This window comes from Rhinolophus ferrumequinum, chromosome 8 (genome assembly GCF_004115265.2).
Source record: "Rhinolophus ferrumequinum isolate MPI-CBG mRhiFer1 chromosome 8, mRhiFer1_v1.p, whole genome shotgun sequence".
Taxonomy (NCBI): Eukaryota; Metazoa; Chordata; class Mammalia; order Chiroptera; family Rhinolophidae; genus Rhinolophus; species Rhinolophus ferrumequinum.
In genome coordinates this window covers 91,257,568-91,273,244 of record NC_046291.1, presented here as the reverse complement: position 1 = coordinate 91,273,244, position 15,677 = coordinate 91,257,568, and the positions used below count along the sequence as shown (strand labels likewise).

Here is a 15,677-nt window from a genome sequence, read left to right as displayed (position 1 = left end):
CACATAAGCCTATGAGGTAAATACTAGTATTAGCCCTATTGTATAATGAGTGAGGGAGCTCAGGCACAGAGAGGTTAAGTAACAAGCCCTAGGGCACACAGCTAGGACAGGGTGGAGCTGGAATCTGGAAAGCCATTCCATAGTTGGCCTGCAGAGCCAAGCTCTTAGCTCCTGGCCTATGTGGCCTCTTGGGAAACCACAGGAGCAGAGAGCCCTGCAGGAAGGTGCCTGGGACCATCTAGCCAAGACCAGCCTCCACCAGAAAGCCTTCCCTCCATGCTCTCATAGCCCCACCTCTTGCCTTGGCAGCCATGTGCATATGTTGTATGTCACAGTGCCAGGCCAGGATCACATCTTGGGGGTTCAGACTCTGCTTAGGAGGGCCCTGGAGTCTGTACACAGAACGAGCAGAAAGGAAGTGTCTGGGCTGCCACACTGAGCTCCCTAAGCTGGGGGGGCCTCAGGCGAGTTCCAGCCCCTCTGCACCTCAGTTCCTCTACAGGAGAGGTCGGATGGCCTTCTCTACAGTTCTGTCATCTAACCAGCCTCTGACACGTCTTCGGATTTCAGCAACAGGTTCCCCCACCCCCACCCCCAAAACACTTCACTTCGAAGGACCTGCCTTCCCAAGACTCACAGAAGACAGAAAAGAAACTTTCATTTTTAACTTTTACCCAGAAGTGCCCCCCTGGTAGGGAGACCACCAGCCTTTCCAGCACCAGCCCAGCACAGCTCTGACTGGTCGTGGCAGACATCTGCCCCACCCACTCGGGACTGGAAGCAGCAGAGGGCCCACCCTGGCCTAGAGCTTGGAAGAGGTGAAGCACTGCAAAGCCAGCATTTGTCCTATCACCGTGGGTAGTGTTGTGGCATCCTTGGCCACCAAAAACATGCAATAATCCTGTAAGTGGAGGCCAATGGGCATACCTGGGTCTGTGCCGGGGAGCTGAAGTTTACAGGGAGCTGGCTCAGGACAACCTGCCCCTCCAGATGCCGCCCCAAACCCCAGAGGCCCTGCCTCTCTGATGGGAATGGCTGTTGACTCATGGTGGCTGCAGGTAATTGTATGCAAAGAGACAGGGATGCTGGCTCCTGTGATTCCATGCCTAGCATATAATAGGCCCTTATGAAATGAAGTGAGAGAAATGAATGAATTACTAGAGAAATGAATGAATGAATGAACTATCTAGTCCAATCTAATTTCAAATGAGATAAATATAGGCTAGAGGGCAAAAAAAAAACAACAAACTTGCCTGAGATCACAAAACAATTGTGTGGCTGGAGCTGGGTAAAGCAATCCATCAGCCACTATTCATTGAGCACGTGCTGTGTGCCAGGTACCACTGCCAGTGCTCGCGCATTGTGGAGTGCACAAGCAGACAGGGCCTCCGCCCTCACGGGGCTTACAGGATGCCGCCGGAGTCCAGTTCCCTGACTCCTAGTCCAGGGGACTTGCTTTCACTGAAAAAGGCCCCCTGCCATGGGCCTTGCTCAGACCCTCCGGGGAAGACAGTGAGTGCACTGCATAGTGGGCTGGCCCATGAGACTTGTGTACTTTCTACTCTTTCCCTGGCTCGGTTGGAGCATTAGTGATTAATGCTGAAATAATTGACACTCATTAATGTGCCAGTCATCCACGGGGAGTGGGGCCAGCATTAACCAATTCATCTCCTGGTGATTGATTCATTAAAGCCGCGCTTTTATGAGACACCCTCAGGTGGCAAACCACACTTTCCCGGAGTGGAAGGGCAGGAAGAGATAACTTCTTCATGGTGCAGCGAGTCCCGGGGAGGAACCAGGAAGCCAGCACGGGTCCTTTAGTGTAGCCCGGGCACTGGGTGCCACCCAGTCGGGTTAACATTGCCTTGGCCTGAGGCAACAGTAGCCGTTTGTGTTTGAGGCTCCGCTTCACCATGAAGCCTGAACACTCAGGGCAAATTACAGGCTTTCGAAAATGCTGTTGCATGAATCACCTGTGGGGCATGAGGTGCTCTTAAAAGGGAGAAAAATAACAAAGGCGTGATCAGGAGTGCCAGCTCGGCCAGGAACACTAGCTTCTGGTCTTAGCCTGGCTGGGCCTCCCCCTGGGTCCTGCTGGTCCCTCCGCCTCAGTTGCTTTAGCAGGGAAATGGGTGAGTGGGGCCAGACTCCTCACTGGTGTTTCCTTCATTCATTTAACAAGTGGGTGTTGAGCACTAATTCTGTCAGATGCAAATGGCAGACCCCGGCTCTCCCCTAGAGTCCAGGCTTACAGCCTCAAGGGGTGACCACGCAGGTGAGATAGGGACAGGAGTTCCATGTGTCTGACTCCAGGGCCATAAGGGTGCATCACAATTAGCAAATAAAGAGAAGAGAAAGGGTGTTCGGGGTAAAGAAGGGCATTTGCGAGGCACACAGGTGAAGGCAGTGAGCTGCGGATGGGAACTGGAGACCCAGCAGAGGGCAGGACGGGCCTGAGGGCTCCAATGGAGAGGTGAACAGCAGGCCTGGGGGCCCTGGTTAACCCCTTAGCCTTCTTCCCGAGGCCGTGGGGCCCCGGAAGGATTTTATACAGGGTCCACCAAGTTTTACTGAAAACATTACCCAAGACGGGTAGAAGAATGCCACGGGCAAGTTTTGGAAAAAGATCCTCTGTGATTCTCTAACTGCGGTGCTGGCCTGCAGCTGCCACCACCAAATAGTGAAGGGGACGGACTTCAGCCCTCTGGCAAGGCCTAAGCACGCACCAACCCCAACCATGCCCCAAAGGCAGGACTTACCTAAACTGGAGCTGATGCGTCACGCCCCCAGGTGTAAAGCACCCAAATGCACAGTTTCTACAACTTCAGGCCATCAGGGAGCAACTCCGGGGCCATCTAAGCAAAGCCACTTGTGCTGTTTGTGTTGAGAGGGTCATTGAACCCCTTCTTGGGAAGGACAAGGCCTCCAAGGAGCCCAGGTGGTCCTTGGAGCCCCTCCCATGGCAGGGCACTTAGCAAGCTGTCTCGGAGCCAGCGTGGAGCACCCACGTGCTGGCGGAGCGCTGTGGTTCTGAGAATGACAGGAGGCCCCCTGAGAGGGGGCCCCATTTGTGGAAGGGGATAACAGCAGTGACTTACCTCCCTTACAGGGTTCCTTTGAGAAGTGAGATGACACCCTGAACCCCAGCATAGAGCCTGGCAACTCTCAGAATGTCCTCTGAGGCCCAGGGCACATGAGAGGGTTCCCCAGTGGCCTACAAACTAGGCTGTGGGCTCAAGGAGGCCCAGGGCTCTGTCCCAAAGGCCGGAAGCTCCCTGGAGGGTGGAAAGGTTGATCAGATTCACATGCGTGTGCACCTAGGGTCAGGAAGTCTCCCTTCTGCACCTGGGGACCCTAGGGCCTGACTTGCGCTTCATCGGAAGGCCCCGCAGTAATGAGGAGGGGAGTGAGCACAGCAAACCCAGCCCTCGCACCCCTCATTTTGGACAAGGCTGGAATTAGCACCTAGGAACAACTGCTCCCAACCTGCGTCCCTGGGGCTTAAGAGGGAAACACAGGTCTGAGAGGGGCTGTGCAGGGGAGGCACAGGGAGTCGAAATCGGCTGGAAGGGCCTGTGGAAAAGGCAAGAGGGCAGACCAGGAGCCTGCCGGGGCTGGAGCAGGAGGTGAAGCTCTAGCAGGCAGGAAGGTCCACCACAAAAAGTCGCGTGAGCTACCTGGGTCCACCCTCCCACCAACACTTCCCATCTGCTTCTGCATCCCCCCCACAGGATCTAGTGAGTGGAGCCCCCCTCCTCCAAAGGCTGAAGACCAATGCTGCCCCAACCCTGAAGCCCCTCCCCCAGAAGACCGAAGGGGCACTGGGAGCTCCCTAGAATTGGGCTGGGGGCAGGTAGTGAAGGCTCCTTCTGCAATCCTCTCTCCCTCTGTCCCCCTCTGTCCCCTGCCCTTCCCCCATCTGTCTCTATGAGGGTCTGAGAATCCATCCTTGAAATCCCACTTGCAAACATGGTCAGTGAGCTTTTTCTCAGCATTTCAATGGGTCCTTGCCCCCATCAGCTTCTCTAGGAGTCTGCAATGACCTCAGACAAGTTCCCATTCTTGCTCATGGAGTGGCCACTCTCACCAGGTGGGACCTGCAGGTAGGCACACACCCTGAAGATGGACCCTCAGCTGCCCCCTATGGGGATGGGATGGGGGTAGGAGGAGGGCTGGGGGCAGCTGAGGGGTTTCTGAAGGGCCTTTCTGAGATGTACCCAGCAGCAGCCTCTCAGCAGCCCCCAGGTTCCCTCTACCTTATAGCAGCTTTCCCTCCTACCCACTCCTCCATTTCCCCCAGTCCCCTGGGGCTCAGGCGCCAAGATTCTCTTGGGATCGAAGGCAGCATCTGGAAGGCTACAGGCATGGCTCTTCCCCTTGAATAGCTATGAGGATTCCAGCAAGACACTCTACTTCCCTGAGCCTCAACTTCCTCATCAGCAAAATGGGCACACCTCACCTGCCTAGCAGGGAGGTTGTAAAGATTAACCAGATGGCGTTATGAAGCACTCTATCTGATGGCAGTAAGTTCTCAAAAAATGTTAACTACCATCATCATCGTCACGGCTCCTGTGAATATTCACTGAACGAGTAACTGAGAACAAAAGAGGGGTTCCAGAGCAGGCCTCTCAGAGGAAGGGCGGCACTCTGCCTGGGCACCCAACACCATTCCTAACACAGAGGAACATGCTAGAAAACAGCAACAGCGAAATCATATGTTCACAATTGCCTGCGCCTCTGGGCCCCGTGGTAGGCCGTCATTGTCGCCATTTTATAGATGAGGACACACCAAGAGGTTAGGTCAGGCTGGGATCACAAAACCAAGTGGGCTGAGCCTGAGCCTGTGCTTCCAGCTCCTGTCCTCAGTGAGATCGTCCAGGCTGCCTCCGTCACCACTGCAGAGCCCAGCGGCAAGGCCACTGGCTTCCTGCCCCCGCCCTGCTCTGCTCATTTTATAGTCCGTTTGACTAGAATTGAGCCCAGCAGCTATGTCACCCAGTCGCCACAGAGAAAGTGGGGTGGTACACGAATGCTGTCCCCATAGCCAGACAGCGGAGCAGCTCAGTGCACAGATGCCATTGATATGCCAAGCTGGAGTCATGGTCAGGGGCAGGGCAGTCTCCTTCCAACTAAAAGCCAAGAAAACCCTGAGCTCCAGCCTCTCCTTTCTTCCGAGGAGGCCCAGAACAGCCTTGTCTGCCCTTGCCCCTCTTCCTGGTCACTGTAAGTGACTTTGGAAACAGCTCTTGGGGGAAAATCTCAGCTCTGCTACTTATAAGCTGTGCCACCTTCAGTGAATGGCTTTCTTGGCCTTAATTTTGTCATCGGTAAAATGGGGATAATGATGGCTGTTACGCCTCCACCACCAGGCTGTTGTGAGGACTAGACTGAGATGATGCACGATCTCCCAGAACATAGGAAATGTTTGTTGAGTGACTGAGTGACTGACTAGATAGTACCATTCCAAAGTGCTCCGGCTTTGGGGCCATAAGGATGCCCCTGGCTCCATGGTGACCCCTGGCATTGAGTGGCCAGGGTTGGGCAGTAGGGGCTGTGAAATCACAGCTACGGTAACCACACAGGCCACAAAAATGATGCCTGAGACCCCCCCAGCCCAGCTCCCCCAGCACCTGCCCAGCACGACGTAGTCATAAATTCTAACTACAGGGGGATTGCCAGCAATAGAACAAATTTAAAAATATGACTACTCCAATCACAAAGTTCATAACTGGCTAGGTGCGTAGCCTCTTGATGAGGAAAAAAATGAAAATGGCAAGAAATGCCAACCATGCAGCCACACCACACAATCACACAATCTCAAACCCCACCCACATACACACTCACCTACACAACCTCAGAGACAGCCAACCACACACCCCAAACTCACAGCCAATCACATACCGCCACAGTCAGTCTTGCACGCCCCGTGGCTCAGCACACAGTCATACCTACAATCACAAAACATCACTCAAACCTCAAACTCACCCACAATCCCCCCCATTCCCACTCACAGCCAAGCACACCCACAGCCTGCCACACCCACCCACTCACGCCCCACGCCTCATACACAGCAGACCCAGCTCCTCTTGGAAAGCTCACCGGTAATTTGTCATTTGCTCAAAACATCTCATTGAAAGCCTAGTAACTGGGCTGGGGTTGCTCCCAGGGCCTCTGCCCATAGCAAGGGTGTTCTGTTTCTGCTCTTTGACAGCAAAGGCGCACTTTTCTTCAGCCCACAACAGTGTCCGTGGCTTGGTGGCAACCTGTGGACACCCCGCCCCCCAGCTCCTGTCCCTGCCCTGGCAGGAGGTCTAAGCAGCTGCAGGATTCTTGAGGCAGGATGGCCTGCCAGGCCCCTTGGGGGTCCCAGCAAACGTCCCCACAGGGCCTCGCAGAGGGCCTGCTGGCTGTGTGCTGGACCAGCCTGAGTGCCCGGTGGGTCAGGGCCTAGACACATGCAAGAGCTACCCGAATTCCTCCCCAGGACCCGCGCCTGAAGCTGCAGTAGGGCCCTTGGTCTACCTGTCTGGGAAATGACAGAGGAGAGGAGGGAGGTTCAGGGGCTCCCCTCTCCCCAGCGCACTCCTACTCTTGGACCTCACAGAGTCACTGAGGATCCAGGGCGTGTCTGAAGCTCAGTCCAGCGTGGTGGGATTCCACGAATCACAGTGGGAGGGTGGTGGAGACATTTGCAGCAGGTGGGGGTGGCAGCCTCTGTCTCTGGCTGGCCCTGCCTGACCCATTGGTCCTGAGAGGCTAACGACCTAGTGGTCTGAGGAAGGAAGGAAGGGACACAGGGAAGGAGGGGAGAAGAACCCTAAAGCAGAGCAGGAGGGCTCTGGGTCAAAGGCAGTGGAACTGGGGGAAGTGGGGAGGCTTGCTCTTGAGACCTGCAGTGGGGCTCCAGGGGCATCTCTGGGGATAGGAGGGGGCCTCAGGACAGGCCCACTGGGAAGATAAGGGGAGAGAATGGGAAAGAGCAATCGGGAGATAAGGACTGAGGACTGAGTGAGAAAGAAGGCACAGGGAAGCCAGTGACCACAGGAGCATAGGAAGGCAGCTCATGACCCTGCTGGAGAACACCCGCCCTGGGACAGAGATGCTTGCCTGTCCTCACTGCAGCTCTCAGGAAGAGTACCTGCCATTCACCATTGCCCCAGGGGGCCTAATCCCCAAAGGGACACATGCCAGCACGGGGCAGCAGAATGCCAAGCAGGGACCACATCTGCCAGCCCACTGGCCTCGTGACCCTGGAGTCCCAGGCCCTTCCTGGGGTTTCTGTGGGACCCATGGACCACCCTGTGAAACTCAGGCCAGGAGGGCCCCAGAAGTGTTCAGTATCCAAACAGCAGAGCACGCTGGTGACTCTTGTAGTGCCCCTCCTGGAGGCTGCCTGCAAAAAGTCCTGGGCCAGGGGCCGAGCAGGGGCTGGGCTGAGGGCCTACGGCAGCTGGGCCCAGCCCACAGCAGAGTAGAAAGGCAGCTGGATCCCAGGCCAGGCCTGTTTAAATGAAATTTTCTTCTTTGCCCCCATTAATTTTTATACTGTGTCAAGACTTTGCAGATCAATAAATCTACCCCTCAGGACGAAAACCTGGCAGAGCAGTAGCTGTCTTGGGTCAGTAAAGAATGGAAAAAAGACAGAGGCTAGAGGCTGCCTCCTCTCACCAACTGGCTCTGTAAATTGAGATATGTCCCTCCAACTACAGAGGGCCTCCCTCATTTACCTTAATGAGGCTAGATCATCTCTAAGATCCCACCTGCTCAAACGTCCTGAGATTTTTCTGGAAAGACGACATGTGACCCCAAAACCAAGCAGCCCCACTGGCCCTGCAGGGCCGCAGATGCAGGCGAGGCCTTAGGGTGCGGTCCTCCCAGGTAGACCAGCCGTGGCACCTGGGCTCAAATGCCCAGGGTGCCTGTCCCAACGGTGACTTCAGGCAAGCACTGAACCTTTCTGAGCTTCAGATTCCAAACACTGGAAAATGAAGATGAGGCCATTTCCCAGAAAAGCATCCTATAAGGGCTGCATGATACCAGCACTTGATGGGTATCTCAAGTCATAGCTACATCTGCAGTTGGATATCTTTACTCCCAAGCCCTCCACCCCGCACCAGCTATCAACAGTTACAACCCCCACAGAAAAAGACAGCATACTCTCAGCCTTGTTTGTCCTTCGACACCAAGATACTAGCCTCCTCTGGGTTCCAGCCACCTCTATCCGTACATGGAGGTGGGCATGGAGGTCAGGCTGCTACCTGCGATCTCCCAGGTTTTCCGTGTCCTTCCAGGGATGAGGGCTTAACTGGCACTTTCAAATGGTAATAGATGCAGCCTTGGTGAAATATAATTAGTCTTGAAACTAGAAGAGTAAACAAATGTGTAATTCATGAATTTGCTAATTGTCCTTCATTTTGATCTCCTGCCATTCTTCTTAGGCTCCCTGACTGACATCGTGCTCATGGCAAGGGCTCAGCGAGTGCCGGGAACGAGCCGTGGAGGCAACTGGCATCAAAGCTGGACACCTGGACCCCCGTCCTCCCAGCACCACCTCCAGCCTAGACCCCCACCCCTAGACATCACACAAGGCAGGAAGCCGGTGCACTCAGTCTTTTATTTTCTTAAACTGTACACAAATGTAAAATACTTTAACAGCAAGTCTATGGGAAAATTGTTTGGTTTTTAAATTATTATGAAACAGAACCTAAGGGGAGCTTTATTAAATAAACATAAAGATGGAGATTTAAGGATACACACCTGCATTCTACCATATTCATTTTTACTCTACCTTCTGGGTGTGTGAGAATAGAAAAGACACATCAAACTGAATAAACAAAATCCATTTATACCCTGAAACATTGGCAGGCCACTCAAGGGATTGTTCACAATGTCTACCTCATATAAGATGGCCTCACCATCTAATAAAAATTAAAACTGATCTGTTGGCCTCTTTGGTTCCAAAATTATGTATAATACATTTAACTGTATTTTTTTTTTTTGCTGCTATAAAAATAACTTCTTTTTTCAAATGGCAGTTTCTGACTAATCATGCAACTAAATCAGTGCAAACATTAAAAGCAATCATTCGCTTAAAAAAGAAGCAAAGGATTTCATTTCAAGTATAAAAAATATAAAAAGAGTCGTACGAGTCCAGTTTTGTCTAGTGTGGGTCAACCCTTTAAATTGCATAGTTCACGTGGCACTTGGACATTTAGGGGTGAGCGAGTTCAGTGCTCTGCCAAGGGCCACTTCTGGACACACGCAGATGGGCAAGTGCTAATATCATGTGCATTCAGGCAGGTCTGCAAGTGCTAGGAGGGGCTGGCGGGCAGGCAGGCGGGCAGGGGCCACGTCCATGGCCAGCCCTGGTGGCTGGGACCCACACTGGCAACTTCTGCAAAGCAGCTGAAAGCCTCCCCCTTCTCTCCAAGACCAGCTAAGCTGCTCCCCTTCCTCATCCCCTGCTGAGGAGGCAACCCCCACTCAGCATTTCCAGAAGGCCTCCACCCCACCATTTCCTCCTCTGGGCTCATCCCCTCGCCTAGGTCACTTTCCCCTTTCCCCAATGAATCCTAGAGGAATATTCTCGGTGAAGAGCATAAATTTCAACTTTTTTCTTCCCATGTAGAACAGTTCATATTTTAACTTAAAAGAGCATACCTGGTAGAAAAGTCCTTTTTCAATTATACAACTGGAATGAATGACCTGTCAACTGCTAGTGATCATTTAAAGCATCAAAGACCCTTCTCCTCTCCCTCCCTCCCCACCCCCAAAACAAACACACATGTAAGTCACACCAGGGACCCAAGCAACAGTCAACGAGTCACTGCCACTGCTCCAGAGGCAGGTTGTGTCCTTTCTGGGCTTCCTTCCCTCTATGGCCTCCCCTGGTCCTGCAGCATGAAGGATCCAGGCCAGGGAGGAAGCCTACACAATTGAGCCAGATGCTGAGGCACAGCAGGCCCTGCACAGGCAAAGGGGGCCACGCAGCTCTCTGCCTGCCTGCACACTCCCCACCCCACCCCTCCCCACATCTGCTTTCCTCTCGGTGGCTCCAGTGCGCTCTCTCCTGCTCTCTCTCTCCCTCTCTCTCTCTCTCTCTCTCTGTGTGTGTGTGTGTGTGTGTCTGTCTTTGTGCTTTTATGTGTGCTAGGAAGGCGCGATTCAGAGTGGCCGGGCCAGCTGGTGAGATGGTGGCAGCTCACCCCATTCTCTCCGACTGACAGGCATTTGTAGCTAAGCTGCCATTTGTCACCGCATCCATTTGCTGGTATCCTGGAGGCTGCTGTGTGGGTGGCAGGATGCGTCTGGCTGTGCGTGTCTACGTGTGCGTTTTAAAGTATTTCATGTCAGTTGAGGGTTCTTGCTCTGCTTTTGACTGATTGCTGGATGAAGTAGTAGAAAAATATTTCAGGCCTCACCCTGGCACCTTCTGGGCAGCCCAACTGAACCGTGGTCAGCCTGCCGTGTACCCCCTTCCAAGAGGGGCTGCAAGAAGCCCATCGGGGACTGTCCTGGCACCCCACCGCCATAGGCCTTCTGCATCAGGCGCAGCCACACTCCTCCACAATCATGTTGGGCACGTCCCGCTTGACGATGTTGTACTCATCGTCGAAGTAGAGCATGGACATGGTGCTCAGCTTGGTGGGGATGCAGCAGGAGTTCACCGTGCCGGGATTCAGGCCCCGCATGCGGTACTGGTTCACTACAGCCGTGTGAAAGGAGGAGGCTGAGCCGGGGACCCCCGCCAGGTAGGCTGGGCAGCTGCCCTCACAGTAGTTTCCATAGTAGCCGGTGGGCGCAATGATCCAGTCGTTCCAGCCGATGAGGCGGAAGTCGATAAAGAACTGTTGCCTGCAACAGAGGTTGGTCCGGCCATCGCACTCCAGGCCCCGCTTGCGAATGCGGTGCCTGCTGTCACCCAGCCGTGCCTGCACAACCACAAAGGGCCTGTGCGACTCCTCGCCAGGGTCCACGAACACGGGCACCACAGCCAGCTCCTGGCAGCCGTCACACTGCACGTCCAGGTTGAGTCGCCGCTCACCCCGCTCAAACAAGGCCTGGATGGCCTCGGTGAGCGGGAAGGTGTGCCAGCCGCTGCGCTTCAGATCCACCTTCTTCTCTACCACATTCCACCGGTCTCCGTGGCCCTGCTCCTGGTAGTACACCTTGACCCGCACTTTCCGCCGACTGCCCTTCTCCAGGACATAGGGCAGCAGCTTCAGGTAAAGCCACAGGCTGGCCTGTACCACAAACAGGTTCTGGTTGCCTTCATTGGAGATGAAGAAGTACAGGCGGACTCGGGAGGAGGCGAGGCCATCTGCGGAGAAGCGGGAGAGCAGGCCAAGTTAATTCAAGGAGAACACGAGGCAATGGGGGAAATAGACTCTCTTCTGCATGATGCTGGAATGCTAACTCCAGGCACAGCTGGAAGACGTTATTGACCAGAAATACCGTTCCTGGGGCCAGGGCCTCTGACGGTAACCTGGGAGAGGCAGAGAAAATCGTTTCCCACTGAGAAACGTGGACCAGGTTAGAGCTGGAGGGTCCAGGCCTATGAAATCCTGCCTCACCTCTCCCAGGCCAGGGCTCCCTGGAGACTGTCAGGCCTCAAAGCTCCACAGAGGAACTTGTCAGGAGGCCAAGATCTTAACAAGTTGTTATGGGCGTCTGTGAAATCTGAAAAACAAAACCAGGATCACACCGAAGATTTTGGGGTGGGTTATTTTAGTAGAGTGGTGGTGGGTTTTTCTGTTTGTTTTTTGTTTTGTTTTGTTTTGTTTTGTTTTTGTTTTTTCCCTTTGGTTAACTTAGGGCATTGCAAAATCCAGCCCAGCCACCTACTGCCTCTTTCCAGTGTTTACCTAAGCATGATCTGATCCAACCCCCAGTGGAACCTCCACTGCAAACAAGCGAGCCCTGCTCAAATTTCTGACACAGGAAAGTGTGCTTTGCAGTCTGCAAAGTGCAGCACTAGTTTCCGAGTAGTTAGTTCCAAGGGACAGGACATTTAGCCTTGAAACATGAGGTCCACGCCTTTGACAAGACCCGGGCTCCCCGTTAATGGCACATTCAAAATTTCCAAGGAAAAGGGGAACCGCCTTGCTAGTTTTCTCAACAATTCAGCTCTACAAGAAGAGAGGCCATGCCAACGGAGAGATGACTCCTCTCTCATCCAATATTTCAACAACCGTTCTGACAATCTCTACTTTTTTTCTTTCCTTCTTTCCTTTTCTTTTCTTTCTTTCTCTTTTTTTTTGTTCCAGGAAGAACAAACAAGGCAACTGTGTGACTGTGGCTGATTTTATCAAACCTCCTACCAGTGCCCCCCCCAAGCCCCCTCCTCAGGCCTTGCCTGGCTCCTCTAATAACACTGACATCTGACTTTGAAATGGGGGAAAGTGCAGCCTTAAAAGCTGGTCTTGGACGAGCTGCCTGTGACCTGAATCTGTTATTTATAAGTCAAAGAGCTGGCTCCGCGAAACGGACCAGAAATATAACAGCCCCCGCTGTCATTTTGTGCCATCGGGACCAAAAGGCCTCCTCGACCTTCCAGAATCACATTTCTACTTTGGACCCCAAAGTACCTTTTAATCCAAGCTCTCTAATTGCATGTCGAGCTTCCCCTGACTCGGTCGGACAGCTAAAACAGCAATGCATTTCTTTCTAAGCACAGGCCAGCCCCGATTGTCTCTGCTTTTCTCCACACTCGGCCATGCAAAACTTTTCATCCCTTTTCATCCCCAGGCGGCACTAGCACAGTCTGACTGCTTCCTGGGAGGGTGGGGGGCATTTGCAGCCTGGGGACACAACCGTTCCCCCACCCGAGGCTCCCTGCCCATACCAGGGCTTCCCCCACTGCGACCTACTCCGCGGTCCCCTCTGCGCAAATGGGGCTGAGCTCCAGGCACAAAAGCCAGCCTGGCTCATTGAAGTCCTGAAAAGGACAGCGGAGTCGAAAGCACTTGCAGCATTTCAACGCGGGCACATTTTTCTCTTTTAAAGTTCGGGGAGGGGGGGGATTTTTTATTTCCCCTCTTGATTTTTATATTTAGACAGTGGTAGAAATTTGCAATCAGGGCAGGGGGGAAAATTCCAGAAAGGAATTCTACCCTTTGTTAACTACAAACTCTGTGGCTCTCGGGCGAGAGAGCTGCTGCCGCTGCCAGGCGAGCCGAAAGGCACGGGGCTGTCCCCAGCTTCGTCTTTCTCTGCGTAAATGATGGGACCTGTTGAGAAGCCTGCCTTCCGCCCGATTCCGGTGCCCACACAATCCAAGAGAGGTTGCCTAGCTCTCCCCAGTGAGGCTTCAGCAATCCTGGCAAGCCGACGCCGCCCGGTGATGGAAGCGGCCCTGGGGCCTCTCACGCAGGCACACACACGCACACACACACACACACACACACAGGCGCGCGCACACGCGCGCACACACACACACACACACACACACTCCTCCGGCCCACGGATATCAACAAGCACACACATCTCCATCCACACTGCTAAGCATACACTCTGATCGTGGGAAACAAAAACATTAAGCAATCACCAAGCAAGTGCCCGCTGAGCCAGGGCCGCACGCATCTGCCGGGAGGGGGACGCGCGCCCACAGGCGCTAAGGCCGGATTCCGGAGAGCAGGGGTGGAGGGCAAGGCTTTCCGCGGCGGGGGTAGGAGGACGGAAGGGGTGTGCTGCCTGGGGTAAGAAGACAGCAACCGGGATGGAGCGCTCAGGGCCAGGAGCCAGCGGCCAAGCCGGAGTCTGTCCGCGAGACCGCGCGGGCTGCGGCGGCCGGAGTGGGCAAGGAGAAGGGGTTGGGGGAGGGAGCGAGGGCTCTAGCTAGCCGCCCGCGGGACCGACCCACCTGTCTCGGCGAAGCTGATAATCTCGGAGATTCGCTCCTGACCGTCGGCCCCCGGGCTGGCGTGGCCGTCGAGGTGCGGGATCTCCACGCGGCCATCCTCGCGCACCTTGCCCGCGTGCAGCTTGCGCAGAGCCGTGACCATGGCGGCCTTGGGCACAGCGTGCGTGATGTTGGGCCGGCCCCGCATCTGCAGGCGGCTCAAGATGTGCCGCTTCACCGCCTCCAGGAAGTCGCCGTCCACCCGGCCCAGCTCCTCCGGCCGCCGGAAGCCGCCGCACGACGTGCAGGTGTCCTGCGAGCCGCTGGGAGCTCCAGGCGGCGGGGGCGGCGGCGGCGCAGCGGGCGACGGCGGGGGCGTGGGTGAGCCCCAGGCCTCCGGCCCCAGCCAGCCGGCAGCCAACAGCAGAAAGCAGGCGGCCCCCAGCGCCCGACCGGGCAGCCCGTCCATGGTGCGCCGCTGGCGACGAGGGCGCCCGCCGCGAGGCGAGCCGAACCGAGCGCAGGGCCGGGCTCCGGGCTCCCGGCGCGCCGCCCCGCCCCGCCCCCGCCCGCGCCCGCCCGGGCCTCCGCCCGCCCGCCTGGAGGGCCGCCGCCGGCTCGCAGGGGGAGGGGGCCGGTCGGGCCGCAGGGGTTTCTGCGCGGCTGGGAAGGGGCGCCGAGGGTCGCGGGGGCTGGAGAAGCGCGTGGAGCGAGGCGGGGGCCGGAGGGTCACTGCCGCCCGGGCGTCTCGGGGCGCCTCGGCATCTGCAGCCTTCTCGCCATCCTCTCCGCGTCGGGGCCCCGCAGCCCCCGTTCGGGTGAAGCGAAACCGGCGGCAGCGGCGGCTTGGCCGCCGGGCAGGGAAGGTGGCGAAAGGGCCAGTCGATGCAACTTGGTCGAGACGGAAGCGAAGGCGCCGGAGCCCCCGGAGCGGAGCGGGGCGCGGCTTGGCGCGGCGCTGCGGCTGGCGCTGCGGCGGGGCCCCGCGCTCGCACCTGAGCGCCTCGCCCTCGCGCTGAGGATGAGCCGCCGGTGGCGGCGACGGCCGGGTCGTCCTCGCCACGGGCCGGCGGGCAGGCGGCGGAGCGCAGCGAGCGCAGTGCGGGGAGTGCGGGCCCGCTCAGAGGCGGCGCGGAGCCCCCGGCCGCGGGCCCTGCAGTCCTCCCGGCGCGTCACACGGCAAAGTTGTTTCCAGGCTCCCGGGGCGCCGCATCCACCGGCGGGCGGGCCGGCTGCTGCGCGCCTCGCCGGGGCCTCTGCTCCGCCCGCCTCCTCGCTGCTCCCTCCCTCACTCTGCTTGCCTGCGCGGGCCGGCGGGGCGCGGGGCGCCGTGCGAGGAAGGTGAGGCGAAGGCAAGGCCCTTCTCGCCCTGGCTCTCCTGCCTGCCGCGGCGGCGGCGATGTGGGTTTGAGCGCCGAAAAGTCTCGCAGTGTCCCCGGGTGCGGGTGCTCTCGCTCGCTCTCCCAGTGACACACGCCGCAGGGCCGGGAGTGAGCGGGCGGGTGGCAGCTGCGTCCCCGCGCCGGGCCAAGACACTGAGTGCCGCCGAGGAGGAGTTCTTCTCTTTGCCCTCTCTTCTTTTACTCTCCTCGTTTTTTCTCCCAAGGGGGGAAAAAGCCGCACAATCTCCGTCTGTGCGCGCGCGTTGAGATAGACGTTGGCAAAAAAAAAAAAAAAAAAAAGCGGGGGTGGGGAGGTGGGTTGGTGAGGAGTCTCGGCCTGGCCGTGCGGGAGGAGGCTATCCGTGCCTCCCCGCTCCCGCTTCCCGGAGGGGTGGGGGGGAGGTGGAATCTGTTCAGGTCGGTGCTGCAAGCTCACGCCCCCCCCCCCCCGCCTA

At 56.5% G+C, this 15,677-nt stretch overlaps 2 protein-coding genes across 2 annotated transcripts; one reads left to right on the top strand and one right to left on the bottom strand.

Annotated features, from left to right (window-relative positions):
* Nucleotides 1-9,807: 9,807 nt before the first annotated feature.
* On the bottom strand, nt 9,808-14,323 carry INHBB (inhibin subunit beta B). The gene is made up of 2 exons (XM_033112326.1): nt 13,862-14,323; nt 9,808-11,320 (listed from the first exon to the last, which is right to left on the bottom strand). The coding sequence occupies exons 1-2, from the start codon at nt 14,307-14,309 to the stop codon at nt 10,545-10,547; spliced, it is 1,224 nt and encodes a 407-aa protein (XP_032968217.1). The 5' UTR covers nt 14,310-14,323; the 3' UTR covers nt 9,808-10,544.
* LOC117025591 (laforin-like) lies at nt 14,308-14,859 on the top strand. The gene has a single exon (XM_033111475.1). The coding sequence runs from the start codon at nt 14,308-14,310 to the stop codon at nt 14,857-14,859; it is 552 nt and encodes a 183-aa protein (XP_032967366.1).
* The last annotated feature ends 818 nt before the right edge of the window (nt 14,860-15,677 follow it).